The sequence below is a fragment of the Amia ocellicauda genome, chromosome 8, assembly GCF_036373705.1.
Source record: "Amia ocellicauda isolate fAmiCal2 chromosome 8, fAmiCal2.hap1, whole genome shotgun sequence".
Taxonomy (NCBI): Eukaryota; Metazoa; Chordata; class Actinopteri; order Amiiformes; family Amiidae; genus Amia; species Amia ocellicauda.
In genome coordinates, this window is record NC_089857.1 from 34718449 (window position 1) to 34737002 (window position 18554).

General features: G+C 39.6%; 1 protein-coding gene across 3 annotated transcripts in view; it reads left to right on the forward strand.

The window, feature by feature from the left end:
- apba1a (amyloid beta (A4) precursor protein-binding, family A, member 1a) overlaps positions 1-18554 on the forward strand; it is a 72583-nt gene that overhangs the window by 36811 nt on the left and 17218 nt on the right. For all 3 annotated transcript variants that reach the window (XM_066711182.1, XM_066711179.1, XM_066711180.1), the window contains exon 3: positions 9982-11661. In XM_066711182.1, coding sequence (XP_066567279.1) covers positions 10063-11661 — 1599 coding nt within the window. In that variant the 5' untranslated portion in view covers positions 9982-10062. The remainder of the gene's footprint in view (positions 1-9981; positions 11662-18554) is intronic.

Genomic DNA, 18554 nt, shown 5'->3' on the forward strand with positions numbered 1-18554 from the left:
TTCTGAATATCCACGTCTGTTGTACTCAAGATAATTTAAATAATTACTAAGGACTGGCTAAATCATTTTTCATAGTTACTAATGGGAATTAACTAATCCTGTTCAAGCAGAATAACATTTGTAATTTTCTGTGTGGTTGACTTCCAATGTAAGCTTTATAGAGTAAGATTTATTTCTTCCTAAATATTCATTACAAAAAACTTTATGGGATTTCTTGAAATAAGATGTCATGGAATTCCAAGTAATTATTGGCTATTCAAATGTTATTTGTATTAAGAAGTAAGAATAATCTTCCTCTCTCTCTGTCTTTATGAGAGCCAGATGGTTATTATATATCACTGTCACATAAAAATAAATGTTCCTAATGGGATTGAGCATGTATGTAATATATGACAGTTCATGAGTATTAAAAATGCTATAATCTGCATGAAATCAGGATAAACCAGTGTACCAGTATTCTCCAGTCCATGTACAATGACCTCATATTTCATATCAGAAAACAAGTTAAATGAATAAATACGTTTTATCATCTGACAGTGTATAGTATCTAATCATGTTTGTCCTTGTGAAATGCCTAAAAGTCAGACATTTGCTAAAAGGTCAGATTGTATGTATAACTATATCAGCTGAGCATAACAAAAACAAGCAGAAAAGTGCATTAGTGTTCACCACTTGTTGGAAGATCAAAGAGGCAAAATGATATCCTTGACCTTTGGCTTAATTTTCCTTTCAGTACTATTTGTCTATAATATAATTAGTGCAGTGTTCTATACAGCCCTGTGTATTACATGTGAAGTAAATGCTAGGGCAAATTTGATTAGCCCCTAGCTGAGTGAGGTTCAGATGCTAAAAGCCCCAGCCAAGCAAATTCAGAGACAAATTTATATAGGATCAGTCGACAAACAAAATGGTATGCCATACTTTTTTATTCTAAAATGCTTCTATACCTTATTGGAATTACAAATGCATGGGGGGAAGGGAATAATGCTGGAAATGTGAACAAAGTAAGAGTAATAATTTTACAGATGGATTATTCACTTGGCAAATAATTATACTGTTCCAGAAGCTGGTTCTTTATTGCCCTTGTACCTTTAAAAAAAGGTGAGCCACTCACATTCACAGGGATTATGGGTATTATTCATTCACTCATTTCACTGGAAATACACTGTGTAGATGTTTAATTGCAGGTCCTTGCCCAGAGTCCACTGTTCTAGTGAATTGCCAGCACACATAGAGCCACCAGCTGAATTAACCAGTGACTTGTATTTCTTTAAAAAACAACAAAATTTAAATATTCTCCATGTGAAGTAGCCATTATTATACTGTTAAATACAGAAAAATGACTGGGTTGAATGTGTGAGCCTTAATGTTTCAGATAGCTGAATTTTCAATTTTGAACAATTTGATAATCGCAAATAGTAATACCACAGTCAACAACTGTATTAAGACTGGTCTTGGGGAGTTCACAGCTAGACGTGTGTACCTTGGTGCTCTTTTTAATGATTTAGGAGTAATTGTTGTAGAGCACTTGTTTTACTTTTAATTATAGCAAACACTTGTCTGATATCATTATGGAGTCAACCGGTTTGGAAACTGGACTGGATTTGTGGGTTGGCTGACCCATGAAATGTCTACGGATGAACTGGACAGAAGACTGAAAAATATAATTGCAACTGTTTGGGATACTTTCTGGGTAAATCCAAATAAGTGGGGAGTTATTGTGTTAAAAAAAAAAAAAAAAATCAGTTTCCAGTAAAATGATAATATACACCATAACCATCAGCCATAACATTATGACAACCTGCATAATATTGTGTAGGTCCCCCTTTTGTCGCCAAAACAGCCCTGACCTGTCGAGGCATGGACTCCACTAGACCTCTGAAGGTGTCCTGTGGTATCCATGGTCCAGTTCTGATGCTCACGTGCCCATTGTAGGCGCTTTCGGCAGTGAACAGGGGTCAGCATGGGCACCCTGACTGGTCTGCAGATACGCAGCCCCATACGCAACAAACTGCGATGCACTGTGTGTTCTGACACCTTTCTATCAGAACCAGCATTAACGTTTTCAGCAATTTGAGCTACAGTAGCTCGTCTGTTGGATCGGACCACAGGGGCCAGCCTTCGCTCCCCACGTGCATCAATGAGCCTTGGCCGCCCATGACCCTGTCGCCGGTTCACCACTTTTCCTTCCTTGCACCACTTTTGATAGGTACTGACCACTGCAGACTGGGAACACCCCACAAGATCAGCAGTTTTGGAGATACTCTGACCCAGTCGTCTAGCCATCACAATTTGGCCCTTGTCAAAGTTGCTCAGATCCTTACGCTTGCCCATTTTTCCTGCTTCTAACACATCAACTTTGAGGACAAAATGTTCACTTGCTGCCTAATATATCCCACCCACTGACAGGGCCATGATAACGAGATTATCAGTGTTATTCACTTCACCTGTCAGTGGTCATAATGTTATGACTGATCGGTGTAAAGTGACCTATGTTTTTTATTTATGGTTAATACATTTTCATATAAATTAATAGTATATGATGTATGTACTGGAAAATTATTTGTTTGTTTGTTTATGTAATGTCTATTAGCATTTGATTTTATGTATGTTTTTCCAAAATCTCTCTGAAGTTACTATAGCTGAACTGGGCTCAATGACTGTTCAACATCTTATGTTTGCCTCCTTATTTTATTTATTTATTTATTTATTTATTTCTTAGCAGACGCCCTTATCCAGGTGACTTACAAAATATGAGCGCAAAACAAAGTTCATAAATACAGTGCAATTCAAGGCATAAAACATTTTACAAATTCCAATTTTCACAAGTGTATACAATATATGAGGTGTTACGTCCTAGATTGTAAAAGCCAAGTGCAGACAATATATTAGGTCACAGTCAAGGGCCAAGGGAAAGGGAGCATAGGGGAAAACAAAATAACAATACGCGTACTAGTACTACCTTATGTTTCTTGCCTACTTAAAAAATATCTTCATATATTGAAACAGTAGCAAAAGAATAATAAATACACCAATTTTCCATTCATAATATGCCTATTGTTGTACTGCATTCGTACTGTACCTTAATTTTGGTTTTCTTCCTGTGCTGCACTGCACTGAGTCTTATTCATCATTTGTGAATTAAGGGAACCGCCAGCCATGATTCACAGAAATACATTTAACAGATTCATTTGAATATTGATATCATTAATATACAGTGCCTAATTGGCCCCCTCTGCAGTAATGGGTCATTTGGCACAGGATGGGTTTTGATTGAACTGTGTTTTATTTTGGGTGGGGGGTGCACAGGCACACATCAAGGTTAAAGCTATCACTTTGTGCATGCGGTTTGTATTCTCCGAAGAGCGGCACAGCTGGACGTGCTAATTAATGCTGGTGAGCTCCTGTCATTCCGCTGCAGAAGGCTGGCTCTTTATTTACAGGTCTGTTTGACCTCACGTTGTCGCACAACGAGAAGTGCAAATTAATTTAGCTCTGATGGGCTGTGTGCTGTTTTTCAGCAGCAGGCTTATTACATTTCTGCACTGAGCTGTTCAGTACCAGCTTTATTAAGTCAGTGTTTCATGGCACCGCAGCTATACTGTCTTGCACATGCCGCTTGTGTGTGACTGTAAGGAATGCTGGGCTGTGTCATTAGGGAGACATATCTCAGTGGTTGAACATCAGAATGGTCTTTGGTAGCTTGATGACTGATCTGCTTTGTATCTGTGCTGTGTTTCATTCCGTACCCGACTCGGGGGTCAGGAGGACACTGTTTGGGAGACGTGTCTTCAAATGAAACTGCCAGCACACTGCTGGTGTGTTTCCAATGATTAGTGGAATTGAGTAAATTTGCTCCCCATAGGATCAGTCCAGACAGCTTCAGCTGTTGATTAAAACTGGGGGGAAAAAACATTCATTTGTGGTCTTGTTTGACTGCTTTATTTTTATGACAATTTCCTGAGTAATAGTCTGGTTTTGAATACTTAATCATTTGGAGTAGCCCATCAGTTTATGACTGGCAGTCATTTATAAATGCTTTGTACAGCACATGTTTTAGCAATGAATTTGTAAAGAATAATAGTAAGTTAAAACAATCAACCACATTTGAATGCTTTGTTTGAAAAATATATACAAATAGAAATGTCTCTGGTGTTGAGAGCTGCATTGTTGCCCCATCTTGTATGAACATTATTATTTTAGCACGTTCTTCCATTAGACTGCAGTGCCAGTGCAAGTGTGTCATACATTTAGGCCCATAATCTTAAAAACAATTGAGTTTGTCATAAAACAAATACTGACCATATGCAAACTATGGCCATGCTAAGAGAATGGCGGTAGTCTCGATACAGCCAACTGTTTTCATCATCCTTGCTTGAATGGTAGTCATTCTTGAAATTGAGGGAGGTGACATTGATCCTGGAAAACAGAGGAACAGATCCCATGGTCATCTCTTATAAGGTCTCTTTCATATTTTCTTCTTAGTCCTACATGCACTGTACCATTTCCCAACTATGACAATACAAACTTGGCAAAGGAATTTAGAGGCCCTTGTAACTTCAACTTAAATTTTATTTTTACCTGATTGTTTGTATATAAAATAATACAAAATTAAATAAAGAATAAAAAAAAAAGCTTTTACCGCTTCTCTTATCTGAACGTTTGCTTTTCACTTGAAATGGGTGTCCATGTGGATGTAATTAAGGAGGAACAGTAAACATTATTTTGAGACTCTGTTCTCTGTCTTCACTAGTAAATAGATAGATATAAACATATTTAGGTATCTGTGTCTATAACACCTTCTTATAGTACTTTTGTCTCTCCGCTTCATTTTGTTTTGTTTTGGTTGTTCTTTTTTAATCTTGGCAACCCAACATATTAGAAAAACAACTGAGATGATAGGCTTATTGAAATATATCTAGGGCTTTGTGCATACTAAAATAAAACTGCGAGAAATCCTTGTTGACAAAGAACTCTTATCACACTAAGCGAAAAGGAGTCTACAAAGACAGGGACAGCATATATGCATTGAAGTACTTAACAACAAATTGCACAATATCTTATACAGATGATTCGGGTTTCTGTTACTTGACCTATTGAAAGTCCCTTTGGACACCTTTAATGAAGATTTATGAAGACAGCAATAATTGTATCCTCCACTTTCAAGTATCTCTGACTTCCTTAATTTGACATCAACCTCCATGTCTGCCTAAAGTAAGTCTGACATATGCCAACTCTGGAATGAAATTAGAACAGCAGAGGAATATAATAATATATTACGCATGGGTCTGCAGGAAAGAAAGATGTATCACAGTGTCTTTTTAAATAGTAGATTCCTTTAATTAAATGTAGTGTTTATTTATTTTGTCTTGAGGCATTCTTTAATGCTAGTATACCACCTACAACAGTTGCATCAGTGTATTAATGGTTTAAATAACGATGAAGAGAGACAAAAGCCATTTAAAGAATGCCAACCAGTTCTTACAAACAGGAGGAGGTATCTTATGAAAACAGGTTACAAAATTGTATAGCACCTGTAGAGTGCAAGCATCAAAGCTTACATTCCATTTAATGGACTATATATTTGCAGTTGTGTTTACTAAGAGAGGGAGAGAGAGTCAGAGAGATACTATATCCTCAATGCCTACAATGGACACTAAATCTTCAAAACTGGTCAAAAGAACATAGAATAAAGCTATTATGCCCACTTGAATATCATAAAACAAGGTTGTATTTTCAGCTGCCAGAGGAAACCGTATATGAGGATTAAAATTTGTTTGAGGTTCAGTAATGCTTAAAGGTTATACCTTTTAAGGATGACTATTATTTCAGTAATGAATAGTAAATGTTAAAATAAAAACCTCTTGAAATACCTGCAGGAAGGAAACTAGTATGCGTAGGGTTAACATCAAGATAATGACCATACACAGCCAGACTAAGTCTAAATTACAAGGAAGAAAGCAGAACAACAGGCGCTGAAATGAATGTCCTTGTCTCCCCAGTCATTTGACCTTAAATCCACTGAAATGTTATGATATTTTAATGAGAAACCTTTGCTGTAAAGGCCAGCAGAAGCAGATCAACAAAATGAAGAAACCGATGTCAGCTGTGCCTATAAAACCAGTACATCTATATTGTTCAGAAACATTTGAAGATAAAGGAAACCCCCCCCCAAAAAAATCCTATGAGCCAATGACTGGCCCCTAACATATTTTTCTCTAGACATTATCCTGTCAGTGGCGAAATCCTCTGTGGTCTAGTTTCATCAGTGTTAATTTGTCCTTGCTGTTGTTGAGAGAGAATATTTTAGAGGATCCCCACGGAGAGAGTTTAAAAAGATTGCAGAGTGTCTGGAGGGGCTCACCTTCTTCCCTTCTGGAAAACCTTTCTCTGGAGTCCAACAGCCCTGGAGTCGCCTGCAGAGGAGAGAGGCCGAGGAGCATAAAAACGCAGTAATCTTGGCTCAGCACAGCAGGCTTCTTAACGGCTCTCTCCCCCGTAGGCCTGTTGGTCTTTGTTCTTGTTGAGTTTTTCACCTGTACCTGTGTCCTGTACCGTGAGTCTGGGTGCTGTGTCTTGGGTCACTGCATAATTAAACACAGCCTTCTTGAAAATGAAGTCTTTAATTATATAATCAAATATCATCTCTCGCAAAAGTAGGCTGCTCATTGAAGGTCGTATATGTGTTTGTGGGTTGTTGGAGATGTGTGGCCCACCGAACTAAAAAATTGGCCGGCCCTTCTGACATTTCCATGAATTGACCGATGGGTAGTCCGCCTATGGACCCAAAGGAGCCTAATTTTGGATAAAGCACTTCCATCAAACTAATCAGATTTTTTTACTCTAATCCCTCATCAAACTGTTTGTTTATTGAAAAAGTGAGTCATTCTCCACAACATGTATATCCTCCATGATATTTCTGGAGGCAGTTTCTTGGCTTTATTGATCAATATTGTAATGCACTTTGGCACTGTTATGTGCCTTGCAGGACCCATTATTTGGTTTTCTGGCAGAGGGCTCGATATTTCATAGGTTGAAATGGAAAAAAGGAATGAGAAAGTTACATGTTTCTAAGTTTTCATCATTACAGCCTTATTCAATCTGCAATGAGATTGACATTCTCAGTTTGGTCACAGGCTGGTATTTCCTATAGACAAACAGGCATTTGACCGTTCTTTTTGAGTTAGAAAGAGGTTAATGTTGGAACAGAAAGATACCATGAAGACTAATGGTATTTTTTGTCCTTTGCCATCATCCTTAACCTTTTACGAGCGCATCCATCCCCACACTATTCACCCCCTTACATACTCAGTTCTTCCCCTCCTCCTAGTCATCTGTTCCTCTGTGCCCTGCAGGTCAACGCAATTAAACAGGCTTTTTGCCTCCTTCTTTTCTCCTTCACATATGCAACCTTAAAATTAGTTTTTTCCTTAAATCTGTAGTTGAGCTGCGCCTGCAACCACATTTCTCTAGGTGTTTTTTTATTATTATTATTTTCAATGTAAAAAATTAAGCGTATTTTGGAATCCCACCAGCGAAATCAGTCTGCTTAATGAATCATGCATGGTAGCATTTGAACGCCTGGAAAGGACGGCTTTAGATATATATTCTTTATTAAATATTTGCCTTTCTACAAGATCACTAGTCCCTTTAAAGCGGTTGGTGTCGATGGTTGCCTTTATTTGGTATTAATGGTTTGATTCCTCTTAAGTGAGACACTTATAAAGTTAAATCAGGAAGCTTTTTATCAATTTGAAATGAAACCATGTGATCAAGAAGCCCAAGGGGGTAGTGCTGTATTGAATTAGGATTATTGCTTCTTAGCTGTGTGTTATTTATTTATTTATTTTCAATTATTTAAATAAATATAATCCATGAAATAGGGGGCTTATATAATTACCTAGTAGTCCTCAGTTTTTTTATTTATTTTATTTTGCAACATCAGGAGGGCCTCCTTCCATGGATCTCTGCCATATATTCAGCTCATATGAAATACTAGTCCTACTGCAGTCGATTTGAGTGTTTGTGATAAACTGTGCATACCCAATTTACATAGAGTTAGAAATTGAACTGAACCATTACAGTGCCAGTATAATACTTTGCATAGGCTGTGTGAATAGTATCCTGATTATTTACTCTAGAAATATGTTCAGTTTGTGCTGTATTGTTTTTCATCAAAACAAATGTTTCTGGTAAAAAAAAAAAAATATTTTTCATCATTATTGAAAGTCGTACTTTTACTGCTGTTCTTTCAAAATGTAGTTGAGATTACAATTATGTGACTGGGAAGAAGGAGGTATTACCTGAGGGAAATTGAAAAAGCTTAGTGATCTCGAGCTTGGCAGACTGTCCGATGAACCCAGTAACTGAGTTTTTCCATCCTCAAAAAGTCATGAGCCAGCATTCCATGTAATGCACTTTCTAGAAGAGCATTTCACTTTTGTAAATGTTGCCACCAAGTCGCAACTTTAAAAACTAGTCAGGCTTCTGGCAAGGGGCTGCATGTGGTGTTGAGAAGGTTTTCAGCAACCATGTTCTTCTCTGCCCAGTTTTTTATACAAGATGCAAAATTACATTACATTCCTCCTTCAAAGTGCTGTTCAAAAAAATTGCCAGGAAAAAATAAAAGAAAATGGCAGTTTTTCAAGCCTCTGATGTTGACATTGTGCATGTAGGAACTGTGATAAAATGTGTCCTGATGGATTCGCTAACTGGTAATGAATGTGTCACATATGATGTGGGTTCTTCCACAGGCAGTAACCCTCCCCCAACCCCCTCTCCCAACACACACTGTCCCATTTAATCTGACTTTTTCTTTTATCTTGAAAATGGCATATTCTTGGGGAGAAAAGATAACCAGTGTTGATTTCAGAGATTGTCCTGTTTTTTGTTTTGTTTTGTTTTTAATGACCGTGAACTTTATGGATGGATTGATTTCTCAAATCAGACAGCACAGTAGTGCTCTCTGTCGTCAGGTTATTCAGATGCTTGGTCTCCATGTTCTCAAAGTTTCTACCTGCTGGCTAAAGCAATGTCTGTTCTACTAAAACTGACTGACAAAAATTCCCATTACAAATGACTATAGAAAATGGGACAAAACTTTAAGTTAATCTTCAGGGGCATGCAGTCGAATTCAGGAAAGGCTTAGGGAAATGGATTGTCTTGCCAGCTATTGTTTTCTATGCAGAGCATTCCAGTAATAGTAAGCAGAATAAGGTTGCCACATAATGTACCTCCTGAGATGTAGAAGTAAAATGTCACCACTAGGTGTCAGTGTTGATCTGGGGTGATCTTCTCAATGACACAAGACAACCTGGAAGTAAAAGCAGATTCAATTCTCAGTTCTCCGCATTATTATTTCAGTGTGGAGTAATATTCTAATTTAAACTGAATAGTCATTTAATAAATGTAATTAAACATTCATCCTGATTATTACACATCACGCACTTTTTAGATGCCTTAACACTTTGTGCATTCTGTTTTCCTTTGCGAAAGATGTCAGTTGATAGTAGGAGCCACACTTAAGACCCAGCATAGATGGAAGAGAATGTAATCCTTTGTGGGCAGCTGAGGTTGTTTTGATGATCAAGTCTATATTAGGTTTAAACTGTTTCCAGGTCTGTATGTTAAATAGATCTGATAACAGAGAAACAGTGTTTTCTGCAGGAATTAAACCATCCATCATCCATCTATCCTTCCATCCGAAACCACTTAACCTGGTGAGGGTCGCGGGGAAGCCACAGGTGATCTCGGAAGGCATAGGGCGCAAGGCAGGAATTATACCCCTGTTGGGACACCAGATCATCGCTGGGCAACACACACAGACACACACAGGAGACCAATCAACCTAACCCGCATGTCGGTGGGAGGAAACCGGGGTGCCCGGAGAAAACTGGACATGGGGAGAACATGCAAACTCCACACAGACAAGGAATGAAACCTTTTTAAATATTGTTATCTCTGTTCTGTCTCTTCCTGCAGCCTGTGCCTTGTGCATCGTGTCCCCTGGAGGAAGAGCGGCCATGTGTTCAGTGTAGAGCAGCCACAGTCCCCGAGCCAGCCATGAACCACCTAGAGGAGGCGGATCTGGAGGAGGAGCCTGGCAGCAGTGGTGCGGGGCTGAACGAGGCTGTGGAGGCGGACCTGGAGCGGCCAGAGGTGGAGGAGGAGCAGCATGCTGCCGCTGCCCTGCCCCTCGCCCAGCGCCCCCGGCTACGGCAGCAGCACAACAACCACAACAGCCAGGACACCGGGGAGCCCCACCAGCACCCGCAGCATCCCCCCGCCACCCGCTACCGCAGGTACGATGCCTCAGGAGGAGGGAGCCGAGCACGAGGGCAGCGAAAGGCCCAGGAGGAGGCCGAGTCGGAGCAGCAGCCGCAGCAGCCCCTCCCCAGAGCGGCGGTCACACGCTACCGCAGACAGGCTGACAGTGAGGCCCGGGCCAGAGCCCAGCAGCAGAGACAGAGACGGCAACAGCAGCAAAGAGAGAGCGAGGAGGCAGAGCTGCAGCAGCAACAGCAGCAGCCTCCCCAGCCCCCACCCTCGCCCCCGCCGCCGCCGCCACAGCCTGAACCCCACACCCAGGCAGAGGGGGAAGACCCTGAGGAGGATCAGGGCGGCTCTGTCTTGGCCCGCTCTGCCAGCACCGAGAGTGGCTTCCACAACCACACCGACCGAGCCGAGGGCGACGCCGTCATGGCCCCGGAGCCTGACCCGGAGGCTACATCCGGAGGGGAGGCGGTGGAGGACGAGAACACTTATGCAGTTCACTACCGGCCCGAGGCGGAGGAGTACACGGAGAGTGCAGAAGCAGAGCAGCATGGGGGAGCAGTCCAACCCCCCCCACAACCGCCTCCTCCTCCCCGGGAGCCGCTGCCACACGTCCGACCGCTCAACCAGGACGGGGAGGCCATGAACACCACTTACTCTGGTTATGTCTACACCCACCGGCTCTTCCATGGCAGCGGAGGTGAGCCGGGCGAAGTAGGAGAGACGGAGGACGAGCCTTACTCTGAGCCCTACGCTGACTACGGGCTGCAGGAACATGTTTATGAGGAGATTGGGGACACCCCCCCTCCTGAGGGAGAGCAGCCTGAGAACAGCAGGCCTGGCTTCCGCCTCTTTGACCGGGAAAGCTACCGGCAGGAAGCCCTTGGTGCTCGGCTGCACCACTACGATGAACGATCCGACGGCGAGTCCGACAGCCCCGAAAAGGAGGCGGAGTTTGCCCCCTACCCGCGGATGGACAGCTATGACCAGGAGGAGGACATCGATCAGATTGTAGCCGAGGTCAAACAGAGTATGAGCTCCCAGAGCCTCGATCAGGCTGCTTCTGAGGAGCAGCCGGAGTCAGAGCAGAATGCGCAGGAGCAGGGAGAGGAAGAGGAGGGCAAGCCACGTGGAGAGGAAGGGGACACCCCCCCGAGACCATCTGCCACCAGCCCGACTGGGGAACAGCCCATACAGAGGCACAACAAGGAGAAACGGGATGCCATCTCACTGGCCATCAAAGACATTAAAGAAGCCATTGAAGAAGTGAAGACAAGGACCATCCGCTCCCCCTACACTCCTGACGAGCCCAAAGAGCCCATCTGGGTGATGAGGCAAGACATCAGTCCGACCAGAGATTGTGACCTCCAGAGGCCTCTAGGTGGCGATGTAAGTATGATTTAGTCTCCTGTGTAATGGTGGTCCATTAACAGTGTGCTCTTTCATACTGGTATCCTTTTAATAAGTCTATCATTTTGATTTGTTTCAGAAATCAATTTTAAACTCCAGGTTGGGGGGAGACCCACTTTTTTTGCTTACTTAAGATAATTAAAACAGGCCGTGTCTTTCGCTTAATTACTGAAGAAGACCGGAGGCAATCATTTTTAACTTCTTATGTAAAACACTATTATGCAAGGCTAATTATTTTTATGAATGATACAGCATTTATTTTTTTGAATTACATTAACTAATATACTGCAGTGTGTTAATTGTCTGTCTAGAAAACATTTAGCTTGTCATTTTGCAAAACAATCAAAAAATATGTAAAATCTGAACATTTAAAAAAATAATAACAACACATTAACAGGAAACAAGTACTCACACACATGCACACACATGCACACGCACACGCACACACACACACACACACACACACACACACATGCACGCACACACACACATTTTTTCCAATCATTACCAGCTTCTAAAATAAATTGCCTGTCAGTTGAAAATGAAAACTATTTGTGTAATAGAATGGTTTTGCTTATCGGAGCCTGAAGGGCTTATTCATATTCTGGAAATGTAATGTAACAGAAGTGTACAAATGGAGTTGTCCCCCTGCCATTGACAGTATACTGATATAGACTGAGAGAGAAGGCTGAAATGGTTTGTACAGGCAAGATTGCTGTGCATGTTGAACCTTTTCAAGATTTCCTTTTACATAATGTAACTAGGTACTTTATATCGGAAGCATACAGATTCTGCGTTAAGGATTTTTAGAAGCACAAACAGGTGTCATTCACATAAACAATATGATATTTCTGTGGAACAGAGTTGGGTTCAGAGATGGAATAGGTTATCAAGCCATGTACCGGAAAAACAAAGAAAACAAAAAGCTGCAATCAACACTTACAATGTATCCAGTAAAATATTTCTAGGCCTAGCTTAAACACATCTTGATTGTTGATTGATGTTTTGGAATTTTGGAATGAATACATGACTAGTTTGCTAAATATAAGTATATAATATAGCTGAATAGGTTAATATGAATCATTTCCAGTAAGTGATTTCATAATCCAATTTAGAAATATGTGGCATTAAAAAAACGCAACTGAAGTCAATTAAAAAAAAATATATATACATTTGTAGCCATGATAACTAACCCTGATTCTAATTGCCATATTAACCACAGTTCTTATTTTGCAGAACTGTAAAGGAATACCCTTAGTGATTGATTTATTAAAATTAGACGGTAAGTATGTTAGCTGAATATGTCAAGTACTTTTTTCAGATACTGAAATTAAGGAAATCAGTAAAGCTGATAAGAGAGCACCAATAATCCAGCTCTTTCGGAGGGGGTTAGGGAAAGGAAACTGTTAATTATTTTAAGAACATTTATTTATTTATTTATATTTTTACTCAGTAACATGCTGTGGGGCACCAAGAATGATTGATTTACACCTATTATTTATTTATTTTTATTATTTATTTCTTGGCAGACGCCCTTATCCATGTCAACTTACAAAACATAAGAGCAATACAAAGTTCAAAAATATGATAGATGAAACAAGAAGGAACAGTCCAGTTCATTACTCATCAGTAACACAAATGAAATAGAGAAGTTTGACTATAAGACTATAAGTATTTCTCAGTTTCTTTTTCTGTACATCTGAATAATAAATTAATGGAAAGGATGTCTTTTTTTCTCTGAAAATCACGATAGTAGGAGTGATGTTTGATAATGAGTTATATTAAGATGGGTGTATAGCTTTATGGATAGGTATTGCCTTATTGTTATTTTACTGATATACTGTAATAGGTTTTCACTGACAGTTTTAATGTAATACTGAAAATTCATGTGATTCTCAAATCTGAAATAAGCATATATCTTGTTTGGAGATGTAAATATAGGCTTCAACCATTGGCTTGACTTCTGTGTGCCACAGAATATCTTCCTTGTCCTAAATAGAGTAATACTATATTCAGCAAAGACACTGAACTATTTCTCTGTGGAAGATGAGAGGCTTACAAAGGATCAGAACAATTAAAACAAATAATAATATACAGAACTGATACATAAACTAACTGATGCCAGGCTTTTTTATTTTTTTATTTAAGTTGAGTTCAATATATAGTCATTGCAATGAGCACATTTACCTCCCCTTTCTCAAATGTAATCAGAAATGAGATATTCACTTTAAATGAGTGCCGTAGACTTATTAAATTATTCAATTCCATGTGTTACTCGTTGTTCAGTATTACACCACACAAGCTGACAGCTAGATTATTAATATTTGGGTGTTAACAGACCCTTACATTTCTCTGGGGTTTCGTGTTTACATATAACCATTCAAATGCGATGTCGTCTTAGATAGAAAATCACCCAACGCACTCGCCCCTCCCCCTCCCCCTCCTCCAACACATACAATATGTATATCAATAAATAATAAATTAAACATCCCACTTTAAATGTCACGTTAGTTAGCCCATAGCAGTCTGCCTATCTAGGATTCTGAGTTACTCTGCCCCCACCTTCCCCATGCTCATTAGAATAGAAGGGCTGGTAGAATAGGTATGCACAGTGTTACGGCACCAGACTGTCATGAAGAGCACAGCCCTGTGTTTAGTGTATTAGGAGAGAACCTCAGGCTTCCAGCTGCTTTTGTCCCGAGTAACGTGCAAAGAACATATTGCTTTGAAACTGGCTTACTTAAAAGCCTCTGTTTTGTTCTTAATGGTTCAGTCAGTGTGCTTTTTAAAGAAGGACACTTGGTTTCCAGAGTAACTGCCATCTGACACCAGGAGACACATCAGTGCACGTCTGAGTCTCTTTCTGTCCAAGTGCCGTGCTTCCCTGTAACGATATCTGCATTTTTGAGTTCCCAATGTCAGGACAAGGCTTTTATTTTTTCTTTAGAGATTTGATGCAGGGAAGTGCTAAAGCAATGTCAGTGACTGTCATAAAAGTTGCATTCTTACACTAATTTAAATAGAGACTTAAAACAGAGACACTGGTAAGATTGTGTAATGTTGTTTGCTGGATACTGGTGTATAATTACACAAACATTATCCATTAAAATCTCTATAATATCAAGTAAATTACCAAACATAAGTCAGGGCTTGTGAAAATGCCACTATGAAAATAATTCAGTTCAAATGTCTTTTATAATTGTTGGGGGTATTGTTTAAGCTGCAGTATATAAAGATCTAATGTTCACCACTAGAAGGAGGTATTTCAGTAACTGATAATGTGGAAATTGCTAACAGACGCAAGGAAATTCTTAAAAAATAAGACCGAGGACTAAGACTACTAAACCATAGAAGTGTTTTGTGCCAATAATAGGAACTGTTTATGTTTTTGAAGAAGAAAACAATTTTAAACCATAACTATTGGAAATCTTAGGATTCAATGTTCCGGTCCTTGTTGTTTGTCTGACATTGCGCTCAATTACAGTCCTGCCAAACTGAACCACATCCCCAAGAGTTTGCTTAGTGCTTAGAAAATGAACCATACAGAACCTATATAGAAGGTGGTTGACCGTCCATAAACAGGGCATTAAAACAAACACTTTTTAAAAACATTTTTGATGTTTAAACCTTTAACAATATAATGTTACTATCTTTGCAAGAACTGATGCTATTTTTCTTGCTAATGAATTTAACACCGATGTCACTGATGTATGTTTTCAGAAAGACACTGTAGCTCCATACAGGACTACCTGAAGAGTTGTATCTGTGTCCAATTCTGGTTTTCTAAAAAAACAAAAAGAAAAGATATTTGCTTACAAAATTGCACCATGGCTATGCAGTGTCAGGTTTCATCATTATTTTGAGTAGTCACACATAGACACTGTCATTGTCATTGGTACTATTCTGCTTAAAGCAAGAGTATCAGATCATAAGGGTGATGAACAAGAGGGGCCGATTCAGCTTAATATGTGGAAGTGAGTTGTGTGGTTGAGAGGAAGTTCAGAATGCATTTCTGGAAAAAACGTAATAATGTATGCCATGCACAAACAACATGTGTGTAAAGAAGTCCCACCTTTGTATAGTTCTAATTCTTTAGCTTCAAAAACAATCAGTAAATATCTCCACACAGGAATTTTACAAATGATTATGTTTACATCCCTTTGTAAAAGGCAATATTCAAATTTACAACAGTGCATTTTGTGCATTGTTTCACTGCCTATAAAAGGTCACGACAGCAATTAAATTATCACAAAAGATCTGTGTCTGATTTCAGGATTAATCACGGTAATTAGTTTTATATTAGGCTACAAACATATCTTGCCTCGGATGCAGCATACACTCAGGTAGGGCAGTCATTTTTCAGTTGCTCTGCGTTGCTCTTCAATTAGCGTGTTCTGTTTGTTTTTGATTTATCCCCCGGTACAGTTTATAGATAAATAAAAGGCTCCAATCACACTCTGTCAAGTTCCCCTCTGTGATCGCTGCAGCATAGATTTGAAATCGTTATTTAACACGGAGACAAAGACCCTGTTTCTGCATGACAGTCGGGCACCATGTTGTCTCCACGATAAACCTCTACAGTAACTGCTTTCAACGGTTCAGAAAAAATAATAAGATAAACAAATGCTGGTGCACAGCTAACCCTGTTATTCTTCCCTCTCTGTCTTTTTAGGATGTGTCTCTATTAATGTCCCCAGGGAAGGTTTTTTTTTGTTTCCTGCTACTACTGTCATGGTGATTAATATCTTTGTTGTGAAGCGTGGTGCTCTGTGTTGAAACTGCAACCGCCACCCTCTGCACATTCTCCAGAGAGTGCTGGACAGCATGTTTATCTTGTGGGTGTAATAATGTCGAAATATGCAGTTTTTTTGTTCTCAATAGGAATCGGTCTTCGCTGATCAGCAAAAGTGACCTGAAGGAGACTGAACCCAGACATAGAACTTTGTTTTCTTTGGGGTTTTATCACACCATGTCCATTACACAGCACATGTTGCTCACAGGAATTGCTTCATATTCAACCTGATCAGGAGGCCGAATGGCATACTTGTTTTGTTTTATGTTGCTTTAGTTAGAGAGCCTAGAGAATCCATTGGCATTCAGAAACACTAGCAAGATAACAAGAGTCAGATAATTTGTTTATTTCACAACATAGACCAAAAGCAATGTACAGTTTATTGGGGAAACTTAAAAACAATTAAAGGTGTATAGTAAAAATAGGAAATAACCCCCTAGTTGGCTCCAGAAGGTATATATTTTTGAATCATCATTTTTATTATAGATTTTACTTAATGTGTAGATTATAATATATTAGAATTTGCATGCTTCCCTAGACCCAAAAACACAGGGAAAGGAAAACGTAAATAATTGTTTCATTATATTTAATGAGACCTTAAACAATACAAAAAAAAAGAAAGCTGTTGGTTAAAATATATATGGGGAATTGCAGAGAGTTAACACATCGGCACTGGCTTTCTGTGCTTCCCTGACATCCTCCAAAACCCCAGTGGTTTTATTTAGTGATCAATTTAAAAAGCACATTACATTCAATTGACTCCTGATCACACGTTATCACCCACTGCTGTTTGTCACTGTCAGTGAAAATTTGGTTCGGTGTGGAGTCATTTTCCCCTCGTCTTCGTGCCTCTTTCTGTGCCGTTTATCTGAAGTTTTTTTTTTTTTTTTTTCACAACATGTATTATTTAGTGTAAGTAAGATGCACAAAAAGATCTGCTCTAAATAATTAAGGAGAGCTCACATAACAAAAGGAGAAACACGTATTTCTTCTGAGTGCACTGTATACTCAGAATCCATTACATTACTGCCCTACTTATTGAGTTCAATTACACAATTTCTACCAGCAATACAGTTATACATCATGGATATGAAATGTTGATTTTGTATCAGAAAGTAGGAGTAATATCTAGTGATTTTAAAGTAAATTCCGTAGGTTAAATGAGGGCCTAGCTTGTGGTATAGGTGAACATTAGTAATTATGTATTTTCTTAAACAATATATAGTGAGAACCTTTATTAAAGCTGAGTGGTTGACTGACTACTGTGTCCTTTAGCTCTTTTCTATGTAGCCACACTTTGATAGACTCTCAAATTATGTGTTGAATCAAGTGCAGACTTCTATACCATCCATTAAGTTTTTACTTTATAAGTAAACTGTGCAATCTGCCAGAGCGCAGTATACACTGTCCAACCCCTGAGAAGTAGGTCAGAAACGTTCGATGTAGCACACTGGAACTCCTCAAAATGAACTTAACCCACTCGTGCGACAAATGGATGGAAAGTCGGATAAATGTAATGCATCAGAAAAGGAGTAAATTGAAGGACAACTGACACAGAACATGACGCAGTCTGTGAACACTGAGTGTGTGCTCGCTTTGTCTATTAAAGCAGAATTTCAAAAGTGAAAAGGGTTAGCATACAGATGATGGGTTTGGGAAGAGACACATTATTATTCCACACTGCACCTAGGGAATGTGTATTTGTCAGTACATAGGCAGCACAATTTGTATCAGCTGCCCAGGCACACAGCAGCTTAGACTGAGTACGCGGCTCTGACTCGTGCACAGTGTGGATGTGGGCACAGTGCCGAAGCCCAGCAGAGAAGAGGTTAACCCAAGCCTACTGTTGCGATGGTGGTAATAGAAGCCCTTCTCCCATCCCCAGTTTCATTATAGATTCTGAACACGCTGTGACACGGGAGAACTACTTATTCACCAGGATACTCAGTTGCTGCCAAAGGTTTGTGGAGATTAGACCCTTGTGTAAACGGGTCCAAAGTCACGATGGAAAACTTCTGGATGTACCAAGTAGATTATCAGAATGCAGAGGAGGTTTGGATAAAGATTTTATTTTCTTGGT